The sequence below is a fragment of the Columba livia genome, chromosome 22 (genome assembly GCF_036013475.1).
Source record: "Columba livia isolate bColLiv1 breed racing homer chromosome 22, bColLiv1.pat.W.v2, whole genome shotgun sequence".
NCBI classification, from domain to species: Eukaryota; Metazoa; Chordata; class Aves; order Columbiformes; family Columbidae; genus Columba; species Columba livia.
In genome coordinates, this window is record NC_088623.1 from 5357561 (window position 1) to 5380503 (window position 22943).

The 22943-nt window shown below is 46.4% G+C and overlaps 2 protein-coding genes and 1 long non-coding RNA gene across 4 annotated transcripts; 2 read left to right on the top strand and 1 right to left on the bottom strand.

The window, feature by feature from the left end:
• The first annotated feature begins 31 nt into the window (after positions 1–31).
• On the top strand, positions 32–8070 carry LOC110364660 (parathyroid hormone 4-like). Of its 2 annotated transcripts, XM_065038845.1 has the most exons (4): positions 32–189; positions 1648–5173; positions 5883–6056; positions 6837–8070. In XM_065038845.1, exons 3-4 carry the CDS (start codon positions 5968–5970, stop codon positions 7237–7239), a joined length of 492 nt encoding a protein of 163 aa, XP_064894917.1. In that variant the 5' UTR covers positions 32–189; positions 1648–5173; positions 5883–5967; the 3' UTR covers positions 7240–8070. The 2 variants fall into 2 exon arrangements, with proteins under 2 accessions (XP_064894917.1, XP_021154038.2); XM_021298363.2 differs by lacking the exon at positions 32–189 and having other exon boundaries at positions 1559–5173.
• On the bottom strand, positions 6058–9986 carry LOC110364661 (uncharacterized). The gene is made up of 2 exons (XR_010467640.1): positions 9672–9986; positions 6058–7749 (listed from the first exon to the last, which is right to left on the bottom strand). It is a non-coding gene; the product is annotated as an uncharacterized LOC110364661 (long non-coding RNA).
• On the top strand, positions 8857–22322 carry STK38 (serine/threonine kinase 38). Its single transcript, XM_065038833.1, has 14 exons — positions 8857–9103; positions 10804–10936; positions 12752–12803; positions 12945–13067; positions 13422–13505; positions 14032–14155; positions 14811–14965; positions 15980–16082; positions 16515–16576; positions 17108–17225; positions 17371–17494; positions 18202–18297; positions 18536–18630; positions 19284–22322. Exons 1-14 carry the CDS (start codon positions 8878–8880, stop codon positions 19412–19414), a joined length of 1626 nt encoding a protein of 541 aa, XP_064894905.1. The 5' UTR covers positions 8857–8877; the 3' UTR covers positions 19415–22322.
• Positions 22323–22943: the final 621 nt, after the last annotated feature.

The following is a 22943-nucleotide window of genomic DNA, read 5'->3' on the forward strand; positions in this document are numbered from 1 at the left end:
GACAGCTTGCCTCATCCCGCCTCCTCAGCGGCAGCGGCGGGAGCGCTGAGGCGGTTCCGCGGGCCCGGCCGTTCCCCTCCTCTCGCCCCAAATTTCTCTTTATAAACAGAAAATCGAGGGAAGACCCTGAAATCAGGACACGGCAACACACCCAGGGAAGCTGTTTTACTGGCTAAAAGGAAAAAGAAGGTTTTATTTTCTTGTTATGTCTCTCTGACCCGGTGGGATACATTCAGGCCACGTTTGCTAAGCATCATCCCCTCAGCATTAAAAGCTTCAATTCACTGATAGCAATTTCTCCCCATGGGCAGGGGGCTTTAAATCAATGTGTTGAGCAAACTGGTGTTAACCCACAGCTTTTAGTAAATGTTACATCTGGGCTCCCACCTCCTGAGGTGAATTTTTTCAGCAGTCAATAGCAAATAGAAAAAAAAGATTTGAACTGAGCAATTTTAGTTACAGTCAGTGGTGTGGATGCGCTTTACTGAACTCTCATTCCTGTATCTAGGACATATAAGTTTTAGATAACAAAGCCCTTGGTTTAGGTTATCAGGTAATTAAGAAACCCAGCCAGGGCTGTTGCTGCAATAACTTCTCAAAATGTCACTTTACCTTTTTGACCTGGGCCAGATAAAGACGAATTTATCTGTTACAAGCAAAATTAATAATACTTTGAGTAATATTATATGTGATAAAGCATTTGAGTACAAATTGAATGCACACGCACTGTGTTTTTCAAGCAGGAACTGTGAAGAGGATGGAGCATTCTCAGTCTACCTGAATTGTACCAGCATGTAAAAGAAAAAATACTGGAATTAAAGACAACCAGCTGGTAGAATTCATTAGAATTCTCCAAAAGTTGCAGCATCCCTCATTTTAAGAGCCTCTTCTCAGTAAAATTCTCCCAAGGGTCAAAATTGGCCAAGGGACAGAAAACCACAGATTTTGATAGAACTGATGCTCTGAAGTGTCTTTATCATGTGTACAGTTACCTGACGGTTACTGGCTTTTAATTAGAGAAATCTAAGGCACTGTAATCTAAATTAGCTGATGGTTTATTTCCTGAGGCAACACAAACAAAGGAAATAATTCGCGCTTTACTTGGGACTGTTCAGCCATTTCCCTTTATGACTTGAGATGATTTCCCAACTCTTGATTGGGAATTGGGAATCAATTCTTGATTTGGGAATTGATTTGGGGATTGATTTGGGAATTGATTTGGGAATTGATTTGGAATTGATTTGGAATTGATTTGGGAACTGATTTGGGAATTGATTTGGGAATCAATTCTTGATTTCCCATTCTTGATTGGCATTTGCAACATTAACTAGATCACATTAGCAAAAAAGACTTATTTGCGGGCACGATTCTATCTACAGAAAGGCTTTTTGCTGGGAACTGTTATTACACGTGCGCGACAGGAGCGGGTGTGAGGGGACAGCCCAAAAGCTGCGGGCACAGTCACACCTCAGCTGCCGGCTGGGCAAGGTCTCGGGGATTCAACCCATTTTCACGTCCTGCCAATAGACTAATCTCAATGAAAGGTTTTTTCTAAAGAAACAGTGACCTACACTTGTTTGATCTTTAGATAAGCTACAACCAGCTTGCGTAAGCTTATTCCTGCCGTGACTGCTCTGGTGTTTACAGGGTACAGGTCCCTGCAGGATTCTCCTCTCCACAGACTTCTCCAGGCACACTGCAACCCCGCCGGATCAGGGATCCGCTCCCACAGCCCAGCGGGTGTTCCAAAAGCAGCACAAGGGACCGGAGGCTTTGTCTCAGCTTCACCTGAGTTTGTTTTGCACACAGAACATATTCCATCTGGAGACTGTTTGGGGAAGGAAAAACAGCCCAGGCTTGGCTCCAGGGTGGGTTTTGCAGGACAATCCACGTACCCTTGCTGCTGCGTTCAGAGCAGTGAGTCTCAGGCGCTTCTGTAAATCTGGCTTGAAATCAGAAAACGGAAAATTAAAACAGTGAGCCTGACTCACTGCTGCTCAACTCAATTTTAATCCCCTGGAAGATGGGAGCTCTCTCCGGGATGATGCAGTACATGGTGGAATAGGATTAAAAACTGCCCACGCAGTCCAGATGCTGGGCCTGGATCCTGCCCCCCACAAATGCCGTTACTTCGGCCTCTCCGGATTGCACAAGACTGTGTCCCCAGCAATAAAGTGCTAAAGGAAGGGGAAGCCTGGAGCCTGCTCTCTCAAGGACCTGAATTTCATCTGCTTTAAGTGGTCACAGCGGTGATGTTGCCTGATGTTGATGGTGATCGTAGCAACGTGCGTGTGGTGGTGCAAGAGCCTCAGGTTTGCTGTGAGGTGTCATTTGCAGTTTGGGAGGCCGGGGAGGGAGCGCAGCCCTTCATGGGCAGCGGCGTCACCAGCAGCACAGGGGAACTATATTTACCATCCAAGTGCGGTCAAACAGTTTCCTCTCAGCAGGGCGGTGTCTTGCGTTCCACACACCACACTGAACAGCTCGGATGAATTTTAGTCTGTTAGGCTAAGAGCAGTGAGGGAAAAAAGAAAAATGAAAAAATAAAAACAAGCTGATTTTCACATCAGAGAAGCACGAAGCATTTTGGAGCCCACACTCCTGTTACTGATGAGTAACAGAGAACAAACAGCACATAAAGATTCACCAGATCTGTCCGTCCATCTCCCGACAGACACACGATCCCTTTAGCGCAGCACAGTCTTGGTTTAATTAAGTTTTCAAATCCCAGGCAAAAGGATCCCCCTTTGCCCTAACCAGGCTATTTGCACATTTGCTTTGCTTTCTGTTCCCTCCTCCGGTTCCTGCTCCCCCCCAGCTGGGCCTCCAGGCTTTCTCTTTCCTCTTTCTTCCCCGCTCTGCAGCAAGCCAGATTCCCTGCCTCCCCCACCTGGCTCCCTGGGGAAGAGGGCTGGGAAGCAAAACAAAAGAATCACTCACTGGGAAACCGTAATTTGCTCAGCCCTCCTCCCTCCAAAGGGCTCTGCGGAGTCAGGCCCTCAGAGCAGGAAAAGCCGGAGGGTGGGAGCGAAGGCTTTGAAGCCAAACCAAAAACCTTTGATGGCTCCCGGTGTGCTGGGAGGGAGGCCCCGGGGCAACCGAACCCCGGTCAGCTGGGTTTGCTGGTTCCTTCCCTGGTAAACTGGGATCATCCTCCGCTCTACGCTGCTCAGGGCTCTGCAGGGATGAATCTCCAGCAGCTACAAACACCCTGATAGTGCTGTTTGTACAATTTCTCCTTGTGAAATTAGCAACGTTCCCATACTAGTTAGAAATATGAACTAGTATGTGTGTGGCTGTGGTATAAGCTGTGCAATCAACACATTTTTGTATTTCCTTTAGAAATACTGCAAACCATGGAAATAACCCCTGTGAGCATGTTAGTGCCACTAAGTCTTTGCACCGGACGCTTCTCCAAGACGGATGGTAACTTCAGCGCAGCCTGTCCTCACAGAACGCCTCTCAAGCAGATGGTACAAAGTCACATCCAGAGTTATTTGGACTTCTTCTGAATCCTTGGGTGGAAAGAAATAACCCAGAGGAAGAGCGTGGCCATGGCAATGTGCTTTGGCCCATTTACCGACCCCACGTCAGTGTCTCTCGCCTGCCTGCAGTCACTCGGATTAACACAATATTAGTTCTTTGGGTGGAGATGCCAGTAACTGCAGTCAATGAAAACCCATTATATTACTCAAAAAGTTCAAGGATGAATTAGACCAGATGTTTTGGATATGACTTTGGCCAGTGCTTATTAGTCCTTGAAGATGTAACTAAGAAACCCTGGTTCCACAGACAGATAATTCAGTGTAGCTGCAGAGTAACTGCTACCCTGGAAACCAAGACGCGAAGCGCACCCCTGTTTTACCAACATTTAACAAATGTCATCTTTAATTGGTGATACACTTTGTTCTCTTTAATGAGTGACACTCTCCTGAACAATTGGAACTCACGTAATGAAACCAGGAACGCTGCTTTGATTGCTCTGAAATAGCGGGGCTCAAAATTAACTGTCAGGACGAACAGAATAAAAAGCAATTTGATGTCCATAGAAGCTGCGAGAACAGAGGAGGTCAAGTGAGTGCTGCTAACAGGGCCTGTCTGTTCGGACAACGTGTCCGCACTCACCTAGACAGGGTTTAACAACGTGTTTGTATTCACCTAAACTGGGTTTAACAGGAAGGCACAGCTGTGTCTATGTGGAAGGAATCAGTAGCTTCTGATAATGCCAAGAAAACGATCTTTTCAATCTTTCCAGGGAATTTTTCTTCAGAGATGACACATACATTCACTTTCTGGCACTTTGAGAAATAGGAACTGCTCCTCTGAAGCAGGCCAGTGTTTCAGCTCACAGTCCAGCCACATCCTGACTATCCAAATTCTATTGAAATTACCTGGTCAGAGACCATGAAGTGAGTGTGAAACCTCGCACGGCATCAACTCAAAGGGTTTTAAAGCATATCAGAGTTTGGCTTTTTGCCGAGCTACTACTCGCATTTTTATTGTTTAGTCAGTGATAAGTCTTCTCCGTATCTCCCCAGTTTCCAAGATTTACAGCAAGTCTGTTTACTGTCCAATCAATGGATTTAACTAAACATTAAAACTTACCAGCTCCTCAGTTGCATTTTCTGTATCTGTTCCATTTTGCTGGGTGTGTGATAACTGGCGTTACAGAGCTCATCGGTGGTGCTGATTTAGACTTCCCATCCAACATCAGCATCCCACCCGCGGGTCCACGCAAACAGCAAAGGAGCGAGATCTCTTTTGCACACCAGAGGCATTTTTCTAGATTAACCCTGGTTGGAATATTGCTTTTGCATCATCTTTGGACACTCTGTGTCAGAATAAAAAGTTCTGACAAAACAGGAGAGCAAAGCTATAATGTACTGTCCACAAATTGTGATATTTTCCTTAGTCACAGTTGAACGGAACATTTTAGAATCCATCTTTTATTATCACTGGAAACAGGGAGCTGTCGCATCTCACTGACATGAGAGGAAAGGTCTTAGTCACAAAGTGCCGGAGAGATCAGCTCTATTGTTTCTGCAGTTCTGGGCAGGTATAAAAGGAGGTGACAGGCACTCGGCGTCACTGCGACTGGAACCTCATGACAAGACTGGCAAGGAGACCCATCTGTGCAGCTCAAAGCTCCACCGGGATCTCCGCGAGATCATCGGTGAGTAGATAACGCTACTTTCATAACTGGAAGATGCTTTTTAACTAATACAGACTTTACTGTTGATTGCAATAGGAAAGTATAGCTTACTCATTATGTATGGGCAGGAGTTCTACATTAGGGTAACCCAAAGTATCATACAGCATGTAAATACACATATATTTCTGTGTATATTACTGTGTTTCATACAGATTTTTTTTAAACAAGTACCAGTTTGTTCTTTCATGTCTAGTTTAATTTGACCATATTGGCTAATAAAATTACTTCCAAATTAATGGAGCAGGCTTATTAAGAACAAGCTTAATTCTGAAGCCAAATGTATAAGTTGCCTTTCTATACATTTCTACATTTCCTTGCTTGGAGTCCTAAATCTCCTTTTCTACTATTGCCTCTCAATACGCTGCTTCCCACTCCCACACGTTTGCAAGCACAAGAGATTATTTCATTTAGAAACGTCGAGAGAGCTGCCTGATGAAAACTTAACAAAATTTCACAAAAAGATCAGGATCGCTGCCTCAGAAATCTGTCACAAAACTCACAAAGAGTTTCCAACATACACCAGGAAAAGATGAAGAGATGATATCTATTGATCTTTTACCGGGGTATGTTACAAATCCCCATGTGGTGTTCCGGGCAGCCCGGGGATGATGTACCACACTACAATGCTCCACTTTCACCCGTGCTTAAAGGCTGAAATTCCTTTTGTCAGGTGAAAGAAAAAACACAAGAAAAAAAGACGTTTGATCACACTGTCAGCTTCTTGTCCTGCGGAGCAGATCTGAAGAAGAGAGAACATGTTCCTGCCCCAGAGATCTCTGCAGATGGTTACGTTTTTGGCAATGCTTTTTTTTGCCTGTTTTGCAACATGTAAAGACACTGACAAGTAAGCAATATCATCCTTTTACTTAATACCATTAGAAGAGTGCTTGCCTTTGATTCGAGGGGCTGTATTCTCTGCTGCTGTCCTTTACTCCAGGGCTTGGCAGAAGGAACATTCTATACATTTGATATAACAACATTTTACATCACCTTCTATGCAGTATAAAATTAGACCAGTTGCATTTTTAGATGCATGACGGATACCACATTTCAGCTGACGCTTTTAAACACAGCGTAGCAAACCATGTAAGGATGCTCAACGCAAGCCACCAAAATACACATACTGAAATTCCATATTTAGGTTCCCATTCAGACCCAAACCTCCAACGGGAGCCCATAGCTGCAGTCAGCTGTTATCTGAACAGCCCGAAATCCAGAAATATTTGCATCCCAGAACTGGCCTTCCCTCCCCCGTCAACATTTGGCTCAAAATTTTTTGGTATTTCTGAAGAAAATAAAGCTTTGTTTTCATTACATGCACACCACTGATTTCAGTTAAATTACCCCTGACATACAGCTCTGGAAGGAATGAACCAAACCCACAAATCCTAGAACACTAAGGTTATGAAAAGGGAATTTAAACCTCTGAAAGGAACTCAAATTTTTGAAAGCCCAAATCTCTGTAAGAGCTGGGGCTGCCCTCCACATCATGTCTACACACCAGCAACACTCCTTCCTCAGCTTAGAGAAGCATCTCAGCTTGACGAAGGCAAATCAGCCACGTTTGAAATAGTTTAGATCTCGCCGTGCATGTTTCCTAACTCGCTCCCTCTTCCCGCTGCAGTAAACGAGCCGTGACGGAGCACCAGTTCATGCACGACAAAGCGAGAGCATTCCAAGGGCTGAAGCGCCTGATGTGGCTCCACAACGCCCTGGGCAGTGTGCACACCGCCAGCAGCCGGGATATTTCGCTTTCAGACGCCATGTGGGATGCGCAGAAGAGCCCAGATCCCTCCACTCTCTACAACAGCGTCAGCAGAGACGAGACTTCAAGCTTGATGAAGCAGCTGCTGGAATTGACGGAGAAAGAGCGGGGCTTCCCCCTGCTAAAGCAGCTGGGTTTGCTGCAGGATGTGAAGATGCCAAAGGGTAATTGGAGCCCACAAGACCTTTTCGACCTCCTTCAAATCAAAGAGCTGGGCAGCGAGAGCAATCCCAGCAGCCAGGCACAGGACTTTTCCCAGTAGCCGCAATCCAGCTCAGTCCGTCCGTTGCTTTAGCCATGTGTTGTTGTAAAGCAAAGCTCTAGAGCAAAGGTGAACCGCAAAAGCAATGTCCATTTGTTGCACTAGTTACTCCTAGATGTTAAATAGGGACCCGTTAAAGAGAGACAGATTCTCTTCTGCTTCACGCCTGCCTGCAGTTCTGCCCCGTTCTGCAGTAGTAATAATTTTCCTGTCTGTTTTCTTCCTGCTTCTCCAGCACACTGAATGGTTTAAGTCCCTTGACTCTCAGGTTTTCCTTCAGGGTGGCAAACCCTTGCCAGGCCACAGAGGTAGAAATTGGCAGCGATCCCCACCCCTCCCAACCAAAACCTGAGACATTCACCTTGTTCTGCTGGTGGAAGAGATGAGAATGAGCCCCTTTTTTTCCCAAGACTTCCTACCTTTTCCGTGTTGATGCGAGATCCTCTCCAAGAGCTCCCACAGTGCAGTTTTCTCAGCAGAAAACCAGTTTCCCAAGGCCGTCTGTGTTTCCTGAAAGAGGCAGCATGTGATTTTGCTATTCACCTTTAATATCAAACTCACCAGCTCTTGTGTAAGCAAAGCAAGGTTCATTTTAATTGCAAAAATCAGTCTTTCAGAAATAAAATCTGTGTCACGCGCGTTACACATATATCAGTATTTCCATCATGTAGGGGACTGTACACGTTTTAAATCCTGAAATCCCTTTGATGCTGACAGACCTCAACTGAATCTGCAGAAAGTATTTCTTGGTGATAAACCCCCAAAACTCCTCCATGTTGTTAATAATAAAACACCTTTTTCACCCTCTGTAAATAAAATGAAGCAAAATCTTCCTTTGCTAGTATCTGCACACATTTGGGATGAGCAGAGAACTACATTTCGCTCATTGTGTCGTTCCTCAGAGCTCCCTGTTAGATTCCCAAGGCCAATCAGTTACTGAAACAGACGGTTCCAGGTGCTCCTGAAGAGCAGAAGTTGGCCGAGACGCACACGGGTTATGGTGCCCAGCACTCTGCTGAGCTGGGACGCTCAGCCCTTCCTCCCCAAACCTCCCTCCTCCAGAGCCGCGGGTGAAACCCAGGGTATCCAACTACGAAAAGCTCAAACCTCTGGGAAATCGCTGTCCCCCCTCAGCATGCTCTGTCCGTCTGTCCTTACAGACATGGCTTCTGTGCGGACTGAGGGATGCTTCCTGAGCCCTGGGAGCCTGAGGTGACTATTGGTGTCGTGTCACCTGTCCCTGGGTACACCTCACTCCTGCGGTCACCACTGACCGACCCAACGCGTGTAACCTGTGTGGGAATGGGGAAGAAACAACCTCTCCCTCACAGCGGCCGGGCGCTGAGGTGAGGGTGTGTGCGGGGAAGGAGCCAAGACAGGGCTCCCCAGGCCTGCCGGAGCACTGCGGGCAGCGTGACACCCCACGGCTTGAAGCGCTGGTAACCCTAGCTTGACCCAACAGGGCAAAAAAGACAGAATTGAAATAAAGTGCACCCAAATTACCACCGCCCGCCTTCGACGCCTCAGGCACTCCCGCCGCACTGCGCATGCACCGCGCCCGGCGCCAGCCCCCCGCGCATGCGGGCCGGAGGGGCGGGGTTTAGCAGCCCCGCCCACGGTAGGGGCGGGGCCGGGAGGATGGTGGCGCATGCGCGCTGCGCTAGCGGTCCCGGGGGTGCTTGTCCGGTCCGGGTCGCGGTTGGTGTGGGGGGCGGTGGCGGTGCGGGGGCTGTAGTGGCCCCGCTCCCGGTCCCCCACCCGCCAGCTCCGTCCCGCATCTCGGCAGCTGCTTCGCTTGGTTCGGTGGCGCTGGGACCCCGCCGTCGCGTTCAGCTCCTCGCTGCCCCCCTCCCGGGGGGCTCCGGTAAGCCGCCCCCGCCTCATTGCCATGGCGATCGACGTGTCCCCCCGCCCGGTGCTCCGCATCCCCTCCCCGCGGGGCCCTCTGCCGCTCCCGGGGGGCGGGGAGCAGGGGCCCCTCGGTCCGGTGTGGCTGGGGCGGGCCGGGGTCCCCCCTGCCCCGGGGGAGGCGGCGGCGGGGCCCTCTCCTCCCCCTCGGCTGGGGGGCTTGGGCCCCTTTTGTTCGCTCCGGGTGATGCTGCCGGGCTCCTCCGCCAGTGCGGCGGGTGGGGCCGCACCAAGGGCCGCGGAGCCACCGCCCCCGGGGGCCGCGGAGCCCCCGGCCGGCGCGGGGGAGCCCCGGTGCCCGGAGCATCCTGCCCGTTCCGTCCCACCGCCGGGGCGGGGGGCTCTGAGCGCCGGTCCCCGTGGGAAGAGCACCCCAGCACCAACAGGTGCTTTGGCACTGCCTTCCAGCCCGGTACTTTATCTTTTCTTCCCTTTTTTTGCACCCCTGTGTAACCTGCTTCTAGCAGATAAATTCCATATTTGTTCTCTAGGAAGTGAAAACCACGGGCAGGTTTCGCACCCACCTGTGAGAGCGCTCAGGGATGTACCCGCCATCTCCCCGGGGAGATGTGACCCCGCCACTCGCGTGGTGTCACTCGGAGCTGCTCCTTTGTAGAGACGTTTTCCATCTCAAAAAAGAAACACAGCCGGAGGGTCTCAGCGGCTCCCACGTTGTTGTGTTTTCTCTGAACGCACCTGCAAACGCAGCAAACAAAATAGTTGGTGTCTGCAAAAGGCGCGATTTGCGAAGGCACAGGAGGGATGCCTTGGAATGATCTGCGAAAAGTAAACAGAAAAGAATAACTCGTCAAATGTTGCCAGCGCTCCGGCGTTGTAGAAACGGGAAGCGTGTGTCTGACCTCTGCTTGTCTGCAATTTCTAGTAATCGTTGCAAAACGTGGTTACCTGGCTGCGCGTTGCGTTGCGAGCAGAACTAGACTGTTTTATGCTGCAAATCTTGGCGTTTGAATGCGTTTTACAAAGCAGAGCTGGGCTGTCAAACGCGCCCTGAAGCCGTGCTGCCGGTTGAAAGTGGTATATTCTGATATATAATCCCATATGTGGATGTAGGATACTTACACTAGAGGTTTTTTTAAACGACAATTAGTTCAAAGGCCCTCTGGATTTTGCCGGATTTCTGTGTGAAAGCGTCCAGTGAAAGCAAGAGCGCTTAAAAGCAACTAAATGCCTTTTCTCTGTTCTCCTTCCTCAATTGCTGTTATGGGCCGGCTTTAGGATTTTGATAAGTTTCCCAGCGGACAGCAAGCGACTGGTGGTGTTATTTCTGTAAGAATCAAAGGAAAAGGAACTTCTGGATGAGATGCCTCAGTGTGATGTTTCTGAATTTTTAACGTTTATGAAAGATAAAATACACACTGGGAGAAATAAATGCGGTACTGCCTGAAATTGTGGTTTTTGAGGCATCGTGTGTCTCAAGTTTCCTTCCCTCTTATTTTCAGATCAAAAATGTTCAAAACAGGAAGTTTGACTTGTACCTTTTATTTTGCAAGACTTTTCCCTCCTTAGACAACCGGGCTGTTCGCGGTTGTTGTGAAAATCTTACCGCTGCGATTCAGCGTCACTTAATTGGTTTCAGCTCTTGTTTAAAGGTTGTTAGTGATGTTAAATGTTTCCTCCCTTTTGCTTTCCTCGCAGCCATGGCGATGACAGGCCCGACACCGTGCTCGTCCATGAGTAATCACACCAAGGAGCGAGTTACGATGACCAAGGTGACGTTAGAGAACTTCTACAGCAACCTCATCGCTCAGCATGAAGAACGAGAGATGAGGTAAAAACCCAACCTTTCTCGCTTCCTTCCCAAACCGGCTGCGAGCCAAAAATACCCGTTAACTGCATTTAGTTCTTTGGGAGCCAAAGCGAAAATAGAGCATTTTGGTTGAGCGCGTACCTGAACTCTCGAGATGGGGACCTGGATCCAGAGGCTTCTGCATCCCGTGGGATTTCAGGCTGGAGCTGTGTGAGCTCCTTCGGAAACAAATTGAAACATGTCTGCAAATGCAAAAGTGACAGGAGCGTTACCAGGCTGTAATAAAACCATCTATTTGATTATACAATCAAGTAGAAATTAACTGTGGGATGTGCTTGGGAGGACTGAGGTACGATTCAAACGGAGAAAGCCAAGGTTTGCAAGTGTTTCTCTGGCCTGTGTTCTGGTGCCTCTTCCCATTTATGTCCCTGGTTGAAATATTTAAAACTCATTCCAGAGCATCAGTTTGGATTATAACGTGTGGTCAAATCAGCCGATAAAGGGAGGTGATGTTTCAAAGACAATGTGGGGACTGGCACCTCCTGCTGCTCGAGTTGGCTCAACCTGCGGCGTCTCTCCATATATCGGTCAAAATAAAACAAGTGATTTAGCTGCGAAGTGTCACTTTCCTTTGGCTGGAACCCTCTAATTCCCTCAAGTTCTAGCACTGGGACATTTTTTTTAGCAATAGATGTGTCTGTAGATGCACAATTTGGAGTCTAAACAGTGTTGGCTCAGATAGCACCTAGTAGGGATATTTGGGGGGATTTTAGCCTCGTTTGGTGATGCTGAGCTGTGGAATTCTGCATGTTGCAGTGGTTGTCTTGCTACTGGAGTCGCTGCTTTGAGTGTGAAATGGGGCGACTGGACAGGGCTTAAATAAGGGCAAAGCGATTGAATGTGCGTGATTGTGGGAGCGATAACCCCGAATGTTATCGCGTCTCAGCAGCTGCGTAGCGGCACGGGAGACCGGAACGGGATCCCGCAAGAATGACTTGCGTAAAGAGAAGGAATTTGTTGGTATGTTTGTGTGTCTATCGGTGTAACGTTACACATGGAGAGGGGGGAAAAAACAGAACCAAAGCAACAAAACCCCCCCAAAAAAGCAGAAACAAGCAAAAACCAAACCAGAAACAAACCCACCGGTCCCAGGTCAGGCGGCTATTAATGCGATTGGTGTCGGGAAAAGTTCCCAGAGGGTAATAATGACAAATGTCCTGGAGCCGCTCCCCTCTCTCAGGTCTTGCTTCCTTTTGTTCTTTCTTTTCCCGCAAATAATCATTTTGTACTAAGGCTGTAGATATTTCCGATTCTTTTAGGGGGGACAGCGTGCGCAGACGTGTTTCCTCTTCCCAAATACTTTGAGTATCTTGGGTATTAGGAACTATAAATTAACTTGTCTCATTTTGCATATGATGCGTTTGAGATGCAGAGAAATGACGGTCCGGACCCACAGATGTGCGTCAGTAGCCAATTCTCCCGCGAATAAGTGAGATTTGGTGTGTAAATATTAATTATGGCTCTGGCCTTCAATGACTGTCGAAGAGAGACAAGGACCCAGATCTCCTCGAGATACATGCGTATAAATCAAAAACCATACACTTGAGTAAGATGTGGAACTTGAGGCAGGTTTCAATAGTCAAAATCAACAGGGTAAGGCTGAAGTGGGAGATTAGATTCTTCAAAATTAACCTCGTGTCTGAGTCTCCTTGTGTGTCATTTATAGTTGTTATGTGCGGCCGTCACATCTTCCTTTCCAAGGTGTTGGATATGGGTATTTGATTAAGAAACAACGTTAATGGTTCAGCCTTACTTTCCAATTTGTCTCTGCTGTAGACAGAAGAAGCTGGAACAAATGATGGAAGAAGAAGGCTTAAAAGATGAAGAGGTAATGAATATGGGGAAAATTATCTTAATGGTTAAATACAAGTGATTTTATGTTATCGGTTGGGGTCTTTGCTTGGAATTGCTGGGATCTGGGGAGCCCGCCTGTGGAATTCTCACTGTGTTTTGGGGGTTTTTGGCCTAGAAGAGAATCAGGAGGTCAGCACATGCACAGAAGGAGACAGAGTTTCTTCGCCTAAAGAGAACAAGGCTTGGTTTGGAAGACTTCGAGTCTTTAAAAGTGATCGGCAGAGGAGCATTTGGAGAGGTGAGTCCGGAAAGACGATTAAACGGATTTCCACATGGCACTGGTATCTGTTCAAGACTTGCGTGGTTTATACAAGTGAAAGATACATGTTCTAACAACTGCAAATGGATGTTTAGCTTAACAGTCATGTGCATCCCTCCTTATAGCTAATAAATGCTGCTTTAAAAACTTGACGTGCTTTAAAGAAACACAAATACGCAGAACTTGCTTAGCATTACCATGCACTGTGTCATGCTTTTTATCTTTATAATCTGGTGTGGTTTCATTACATGGAAGCCAAGGGCTTGACACCCGAATTTGCCAAGAGTTGCAGTGATAGCGCTGTTATTTAACTCAGGTTTTTGCATTTCCCAGGTGCGGCTTGTCCAGAAGAAAGACACGGGGCACGTTTATGCCATGAAAATACTACGTAAAGCCGACATGCTTGAGAAAGAGCAGGTGAATAGTCACCTCGAGTAGCGATGCTGCTCCTGTCCGTGGTTTACGTGACTTGGGAGGTAATTGTGACGTGTAGAGAGTAACAGGCATCTGTGGACCAGGTTTACTGGCTAAAAAATCATGGGGTGGTGGTTTTTAATAGAGGAAATAGGTCAGAAAAATCACATGTGAATTTATAAGGATCTTCCAGTGGGATCTTTCAAGTCCTTTTTTAATGAAAACATTCCTTGTAGCATTGCGGAAGTTTGAGGAGTATCCAGTTTTCATGTAAAGAGGGTCACAGGAGGAGCCGCAGGCTGTTGTATGGAACTCAATGCTCAGAACAGGGTTTCAAACGATCTCTAATGCCTTTCGAATGGTATACGATGCCATTTTATTACCCGGAAATATCGAGGAGTGTAACTATTGAAGTTTTGATGGCGTCTGACCGCTCTTTTCAATATAACACTTGAATTGCCTGTGAAAGAATAAGGCACATTATAAACCAGAGAGTTGTATGTGACGGGACGCACGCGTGTACCCCCAGGTTGGCCACATCCGAGCGGAGCGGGACATCCTGGTGGAGGCAGACAGCTTGTGGGTGGTGAAAATGTTCTACAGCTTTCAGGACAAGCTGAACCTCTACCTGATCATGGAGTTCCTGCCCGGAGGTAACCCCCCGAAATCCAAAGGCTACTTTCCTCCTCTTTGGGGATTTCTATCTTAATTTCGAATGAAATGGATCTATAGATCAGAACCAGCTTTTGGGTTTGCTAACCTTTTGCTTTTAGCTGGCTCGCGGCAAGAGGATCTTTGAAGGTCTTTTTTTCAGAGCATAATGATGATGTTTGTCCTCAAATGATAACGCAGCTGCAATTCACTTAATAAGAAAGATATGCTGAAAGCCTATAATAAATGTGGCTAATGAAACCACAAGAATGCTTTCCGAGATGACAGTGCACGAGTGCAATCTGTTTGGTGTAACAGCTCTGGAGCTGAAAGTTCCCATTTTAACGTGTGATTCAGATGTTTAGGCAGGAGCGGCAGTCCAGAGCTGATTCTGGTTTAAGGGATGCTTCTATACATGTACACGTTGCATCTTTATGCTATTTACTCGTCCCAGTTGAAAGCAACTACAGTACAAGCGATGCAAGGGGAGATAGAGTTTGTGACAGAGGTGCTGGGGAACTCTGTTACTTCATATGAAATCAATTTAGGTTTCCTGAGGTTTTAAATAGGTTGATTATTTTCTTTGCAAGTGTCTTCAAAATGAGCAGGAGTGGAGTTTGTGTATTTACCTTTGCTGTTTGCTGTGGGGGTTTCTAGGTGATATGATGACGCTGTTGATGAAGAAAGACACTCTGACGGAAGAAGAGACGCAGTTCTACATAGCTGAGACCGTGCTGGCCATCGATTCCATTCATCAGCTGGGTTTTATCCATCGGGACATAAAACCAGACAACCTTCTTCTGGATAGCAAGGTAGGGACTAAGCACCAGCTGTGGCGCAGTAAAGAGGTCTTGGGATTTCTGATATTGATCTGAATTAGTGTTGAGAGTTGAGAAAGACGATGCTGCTTCTTTCTTAGCCCTGTTCCTTTTAGCTTTTGAGGGCCAACCAACACCACAAAGACAAACCAAACCAAACCAAACACCCAAGCCAGGAAAGTCTTCTCCTCCAGCTCTATTCATGTCTCACTTATGAGCTCTCTTCTGACGGTTGTTGAAGCTATTTCTGGTTATTCCAGCTGCAATTTCACACAGAGTTTCAGTTCTCCCGTCTTGGTCAAAGCTGTTTCCTTTTGGTCTCGCATCTGTGACACTCACCGGCTCTGGGGCTGATGATGGTGTCAGATGTGAAGGACGTCGCTGTCCCGTTAGCGAGAGCTGTTGTCTCCCTCGGGATGGGGCCGTGTTTCTGCAGGCGGGCCAGCTCGCCCGCTCGCTTCGAGCTGCCTAGTGGAGGCAGTTTGCAGAAAGCTCAGTTGTCTCACTCTCCTCCTATTGCTCACTACAAGCTTATTTAAAGTTTTGCTTGTTTGGAAAGCGTTTGCCGACAGTACATTATTATACATCACGAGTTGCCAGCTAATAATGCACTGTTGGAATTACTAATGTAATTCAACATGTCTACATCTAAATGTAGATAATTTTAGGTCTTTGAAAAGGATTTATAGTTTGATATACATCTAAAAATTGCATGTAGTCGGTGTGGTCGTGTTGTGCACTAGGACAGAGCCAGTCTGTGAATTTAAATAGTTTATTTTTACCTACAATGCGCAATTCAGGGGCTACAGCTCCCTCTGGAGACGTTTCCTCTCCCTGCGGAGTGATAAGAATATGAATAGCTTGATTCTGTGTCCACATCCAGCCTGAGGCTAACCGAGGAATGCAAGGAGAGAGCATCTATTTGTTACACAAAATCAAGGGAGGGGAAAAAGGAGGAAAGTGTATTTGCTACGATATCTCATCCTGTGCTTGTGTTTTTGTTTCTAGGGCCACGTGAAACTCTCGGATTTTGGTCTGTGTACTGGACTGAAGAAAGCCCACAGAACAGAATTCTATAGAAACTTGAACCAAAGTCTTCCCAGCGACTTCAGTAAGTCCCTTGGCCTCACTCGCTCTTGGTGACTTAACTCATTTCAGCCTGAGGTTACAAGGCTGCCGGGGGATCCAATAATCGACATAATTGCATCTTGAAGCGTGATTTGGAATGAAAACTCCTGTGTTTTGGTGGGTGCTGGCTGTATCTCGCGTGTTATTGGGATCAGAAGTGAGCACACAGTCTCTTGGAATGTTCAGTTGTTTTCTCAAGGGGAATAACACTGATAATGGATCACTAATGAAAGACTTGATAAACTTTGGCCGTATGGGCCAGCGATGAGCACCGGGAGCTGTCACCTCTTAGCAGGACAGCTGAGTCCCTGGTACCTTGATGTCATAAATGTGATTTTTAGGGTCATGGTTTTGGGGTGAAATGTCTGCTGGGTGACCTGTAACGTTCAGTCACATTTATTCCAATCTCCTTTAGCTTTTCAGAACATGAATTCCAAAAGGAAAGCAGAGACTTGGAAGAGGAATAGACGGCAGTTGGTGAGTGTGTCACCTGCTTGGGGACGTTCTCAGCTGCTGAGCTGTTGCGTTCGAGTAGCACACATTGAAATGGCATGAATCCATTCAGAGTTCTGAATGACGCTGGAATAAAACATTCCTGCTTTTTCTTTTAAAAAAAGGAATTGTTGCAGTTTGTCCTTCATCCGTTGAGCAGCTGGTGACATACGTACCAGAGACGGCACTGTCGTAATTATTTATAATTGAAATCTGATGCCTTCCAGCTAAAACTAACACTTCGTGCCTCTTTTCAGATAACAAAGGCTTAACGACCCACTCCCAGGTGGATATAGACAGTAGTACCTTCCCCGTTTCTCTGACAGTATTTTAAGACTCTTCACACAAACACGTTGCTTTTGCCTCTATGTTTAATATAAAGTCTTTAAAGTCCTATAGCAGAGTTGTTCAGAGACAATCCGGTGTCTCCCTCAAAGTAACCATAGCTGCATGAGTTCCCACCTCCATATCGGGCAGTTTTCCCTAAAGATACGTAACTAGTGGTATTTACTCCAGGCTTTCTCCACTGTGGGTACTCCGGATTACATTGCTCCTGAAGTTTTCATGCAGACGGGATACAACAAGCTCTGTGACTGGTGGTCGCTCGGGGTCATCATGTACGAGATGCTGATCGGTAAGAAAGCGCCTGGGCTGTGGTTACATGCTTGGGGGCGGGTTCTCAAAGCACCCACTCCCCGCTTTGTGAGGTTGGTTTAGACTTCAGTGACTATAGGAACTGCTTTTGCATTAGACAAGACTGTATTTGTCTTTCTTTGCAGGTTACCCACCATTCTGTTCTGAGACTCCTCAGGAAACGTATAAGAAAGTAATGAATTGGAAGGAGACTCTGACATTTCCTCCAGAAGTTCCAATATCTGATAAAGCAAAGGATCTTATTTTAAGGTGCCAGCCATACGGTTTACCAGCTAATATACTCCTAATTTTCTTGTCTTACAGATTGTCCTACATGCCTCTCATAGGTTGTTTCATGTGATAAAACCGTGATGCTTGTGACAGCTTTGTACAGTTACGCACATGCATCAAATGCTGACCTCCCTCATCAAACGCATTTGTATCAATGGTTCCCTGACCAAACTCTGCTAAAAGGAGCTCCCGTTGGAGTGCTGCTAGTCTGGAAAAGTATAAGTGTTCTTTATTTTGTCTGCAAGCTTCTCATGGAAGTAACCTAAACCTTTTTGCCAGTGTGTCTTACAATAGCAATGCTTTTGACACTGTGTGCGCTGGAGCATACAGATGTATGTCAGTGCCTGCTGCCTCTTGCTCTTGTATTTTCAATCACCTCTCTGTTCTCAGGACAGAAATATGAATGTCTAGCTTTCCAGGCTTTATATGTTGTCCTGCTCTGCATGGTCCTGAAATAGAAAGGGCACATTATGCTGTTACGAAAGAATACCACATCTTATTTGTAGCATTTGACATGACATTCCTGAGCATAATTCTGTGTGTTGGTTTTGTGGTGGGAGTTCTTGCCCTTCTCCATTTATATGTTAAGAAACCGTAGTAGTACCAGTTCAGAAAGCCGTTCCATTTCTGGATGGAATGCTTTCATTTTCATTTTTCCTTCATTTTCATTCTTCCTTCCATCTCAGATTTTGCTGTGAATGGGAGCACAGAATTGGTGCATCTGGTGTGGAGGAAATAAAGAGTAACCCATTCTTTGAAGGGGTTGATTGGGAGCATATCAGGTAAGATGCTTTGCAGAACAGCAGCTGCTCTTCTCTGGGGACTGTTTAAAGCCAGAAAGGAGCAGCTTCACTGGCATTTATCATATCGAGGTGTGGGTGAGAGTATTTTGTTCCTTATCTGAAGCTTGCTGAGGTTTAGGTACCTTCAGTCTTCGATTCTGTTAAGCGATGGCAAGTGGCTGAATCCTGCTTGCTTCTGCCTTTGAGATCTTAACGCTGAAACTGCTCTTCTTGGCAGAGAGAGACCTGCTGCAATTTCAATAGAAATTAAAAGCATTGACGATACCTCAAACTTTGATGAATTCCCAGAATCTGATATCCTTAAACCAACAGGTAAATGCTTTGATTCTGCACGTGAACAATCCTTCCTCTTCTCCGATGGAATGATGTAACTTTCCTGTTAATCAGATAAAAGATGTGAGCGGATGCGAGGTTTTTATCGTGACCAGGTTCCCAGCTCGGCAGTGTCGCGGTGCAGGGGTGCGGGCGAGGCTGGAATGTGGGTTTGGGAGATGGGATGTAGACCTGTGAACAGTGCTGGAGCTTTTTGAGGAGCAGCATCCCCAAGAGGCAGCAGAGCTCCCGGAGAGGGCGCCCGACACCGCCAGTACCGCGTGGTACCGTGTCTGCGCTCAGTACAGGGGAGCGAGGGGGTGGGACAGCAGGGATGATACGTTTCGGTGTCAGTCTCTCCTGGTATTTACATGGCAAAGCATATTCAGGCATTTGCTGCACGGGGTTGAAGAACAAAAGTGAATGTGTAGATTTATTTCTTTCTTTAGAGGCATTTTATTTCTATACGTATAGATGAGGTTCTTAGGGATGGTTTAGTGTTAGAGTTGGGTTATGGTTGGACTCAATGATCTTGAGAGTCTCTTCCAACCAAAATGATTCACTGATTCTCCCCTACTCCACATCCAGTGTTTGGTAAGAAAACCAGCTTTGCAGACTTAAAGGATCATGTTGTTTTCTCTCTGTGTTATCAGTGGCCACAGGCAACCATCCGGAGACCGACTACAAGAACAAGGACTGGGTTTTTATCAATTACACCTACAAGCGTTTCGAAGGCCTGACAGCCCGAGGAGCGATACCATCCTATATGAAAGGAGGGAAGTAACAGGGAGTAACACACCTGTACCTGGGACAGCTTCTGAGCCGTGCAATTCCGTTCCTGGAGTTCGAGTTTATACCTAGAACTTTCTTTTTTTAAGAAAACTTGAGGGCTATCAACTCTTGGAGACTTCAGGACCCTGTTTGTTACACACCCTGGTCGTTACTAAGGATTTTTTCTTTCTGCACCATTGAAAAATTCCATGAAATGTTTGCGCCATCTCTTCCGCGAGCACGTTTTGCTGCTTCAGGAGCCAGAGTTTCAGTTTTCTGTTTAAATTCTTTGCCGGATTCCGCAGTCCAGCGGGAGAGGGGAGCAAACCTTCCCCTGGCCCTGCAAAGCACGCCATGCCCAGTCCTGCATTAAATGACAAACTCAACCCGCCAGTTCTGCTGTTTCCCAGTGGCTGAGGACTTCAGGACAGAGGAAACAAAGCAATAATTAAAGCTCGAGACAGGCAGCTCTCCAGTGAACTATCTAGTAGGACACGACTTGGATTGCCTTAAGCTTAGTTTGTAGTGCTGTTTTTAACAAGGCCACTTGGAAGCCTCTTTAATGGCATTTCTCCGCGCTGCCGCCATGGCCCCCAGTTGTGGGTCACTGCACTTGTGGTACTAAGACCCTCAAGCCATTTAATATTTTTTCTAAATTCAAAAAACCACGTGCGACTCTTTCTTTTCTAGCCAGCGACAGCAGGAACAGGCCGCTTCCCACCCCGAGCCAACAGTTTTCGGTTGCCATACGAAAGGACGGATCTCTAAAGGATGGAGATGATAAAAACTACAGCTGCTCGCACAAGCCCACCTGGAATTAAAACGGGGAGGGAAATTCATTGAACCGATCCCTGGTGCTCCCGCTGCTGCCATCTTTTGGCCACTTCTGAGATCTGCTGCATCTCCAGCTGTTTGAAGACAAAACCATCTGTGGCTTTTATTGCTCCTGGTTTGGGCAGAACGGGATGGGATTCCTCCGTGGGTCTCGCTGCTGGAGGCCTCCTGGTGTTTCCTACAGAGCTTCCTCGTCCCTCTGGTTTCCACTTTTGGGGCAGCGGAACCCACCTTGTCCACAATTTGATGACCACCTGGTGTCATTTCTGGAAGTACATTCAGTTAGGATCGGGATGCTCTCCAGGAGAGCCCCAAAGTGCCTTTCCTCGCCTCGACATCTCTCGCACACGCCTGCGTTTTGGGAAGGAGGGTTCTGCCTCCCTTGAGCTTTCGGCAATTCCTTTTAATGATCATGAGCCCGCCTTTGAACCTGGTTTGTAGTTAACTCCTCGCTTCCAGGGGCAGGTGGCATTAACTTGGGGGCCTGCCTGGTTCCGGTCTTGAATTTGCAATCAGATTTTTAAATAATATCAGTTTAATGAGGTTTCTAAAAGCGTGGATCAATTTGAACTGCCTTGGATTCTCGCAAACTTCTATTGGTGCTGAATGCGATGTAGCACAGACAAAGCAAAGCCGTTTAAAACAAAGTGTTCCAAAGGAAGGCTTTCAGTTAGATTTAGTCCTGACTATCTAGATTAAGAAATGACAGCAAATGGATTTGTAGTGCAACTTTTTGAAATAGGTGTTTTTAGGGAATTTTTACCTGGATGTCTTTGAAGCGAGTGCCAGCACGAAGGGCTGATTGGGGGATTGACAGGGCCCTGCGTAGCTAAAACTGGGTGATAATTCGTTAACATCCTTTCCCTGACCACCCCCTGGGGTTTCTGTGTGTGTCCTGGAGTTTAATGACTTGCCATGAGCTGTTTAGATCCCAATTGGATCCTACAGAGCTGAAATGCAAAAACAGCCTTAATTAGATGTACCCAATCACTGTAGTCAGTGGGGCTTACTCAATGACCAAGGGCTAACTGACGTAATGAGCTATATAGGATCAGGCTTTTTACCAACTACTCAGTACTATTACCTCTGCTCCTCTACATTTTTTATGGACTCAAATTGCTCCATCTCCTCCTCCCACAGTTTCTTCCAGCCACTTGAAAATGTTGCCTTATAAACCATTGGAAAACCAAGAGGTATTAAGATCAAAGCATTTAAAAACATTTCTAACAGCTCAGTTATTGCCTTAAAATTAAAAAACCAACAACAAACAAAACCAAAACCCTAAATTCTCGAAAGCTGCTGTGGATCAGGAATGAATTATTTGGAGTAGCTGCATTATTACCCTTTGCTAAAAGGGACTGGCATTTTTATTTATGAATACCAAAGATGAAGAAGCTGTACAATGATAAGTTGTGATAACTTGCTGTGAACAAACCCCTATCTCGTGGTATGGATTGTGCATTTTGAGTGCATGCGTGTCAGAGTCTTCAGGAACCTCAGCCTGTTCACTTTTTGAGTTAAGGGAAGTTCTCCGAAGGCACAAGGAGCAGCTGGTACCTCACTCTTGTCTTTCAGTAGAAGGTGGATGTCTCTGAATACCATTGTCCTCCTGGGCACACGTTTTGTATTACACTTGTCACCTTCCTGCCACTAGGATAAAAACACGTTGTCCTTCCATGATCCACACTTGACTTCTATCAAATGGAAGACTTTTCATGCCTGTTCCATCTCCCATGTCAGCCAAACATTTTTCTTACCTGCTGGCTTGTGTATTGAGCTCCTGTGTATCTTTTAGCTCTTTCTTTAAGCTGCAAGCAGTTGCTGGGCTTGCAGGAGTGATTCCAATCTGCATTTGCAGTGAATGGCATGAGCTGCGCTGCCAGTCCCCAAAACCGCACCAGGCGTTTCTCACTGTGCCCTGAGTCTGCCTTAACCTCCACCTTGAAAAAGTCTTCTGTAAATATTTCGGAGCTGTTACTGAATTGCACTGTACAAATCTGGCAAGTCTCTTGTGTGTTGCTAGGGGAGCCAACTTTTTATGGAACAATCTTTGCATTGTGTTGTGTAAATAAAATCCTCTTGGTAAATTTGGTTTTGCCGGCATGTTTTGGTTTCACAAACTGGAAGCTCAGGGTTTGTTTATTAGACTTAAAGTTTAGACTTAGAATTAAGGGCACTTCCAAAAGATGCTCAGCACCCATGAAAAAATGAGCACCCTATTAATGATGGAAGAAGAATGAAGCCTTTCGGGGCTTCAGGTGGCTGCATTGTGTAAATGCAACTCCTGGGCAAGCTCTTTTAAATCTTTTTCTATTTTTAAAAGGGGTAATAAGCGGTGAGCAAAGCTACCACCCTTCCTTTTTTACCACCAGTTTGTAACATGCTAAAATCAACCTGCAGTTCTTATTTCATTGCTTCACATTTGTGTTGGTGCCACTTGCAAGTTCCTCAGTAATTCCACTAAACTCCAGCTTGTTCACAAACTCTTCACTCCATTCTCAAGCTTCATCAGGAAAACCCTTGAAATACATCCAGCAATGACAACAGAAATAAAAGCCAGACCTGCTCCCAAGCTTTTTTCATCCAAAGACAGAAGTGGGTAGAAGCCAAGAGCATCTTTCACAGCATATTCACCAAAAATAGCACCAGGGCCTGTTAGAGATGCTGCATAGCTTGTGGGTTAAGTGGAGTTGCCTCATACCTGTGCT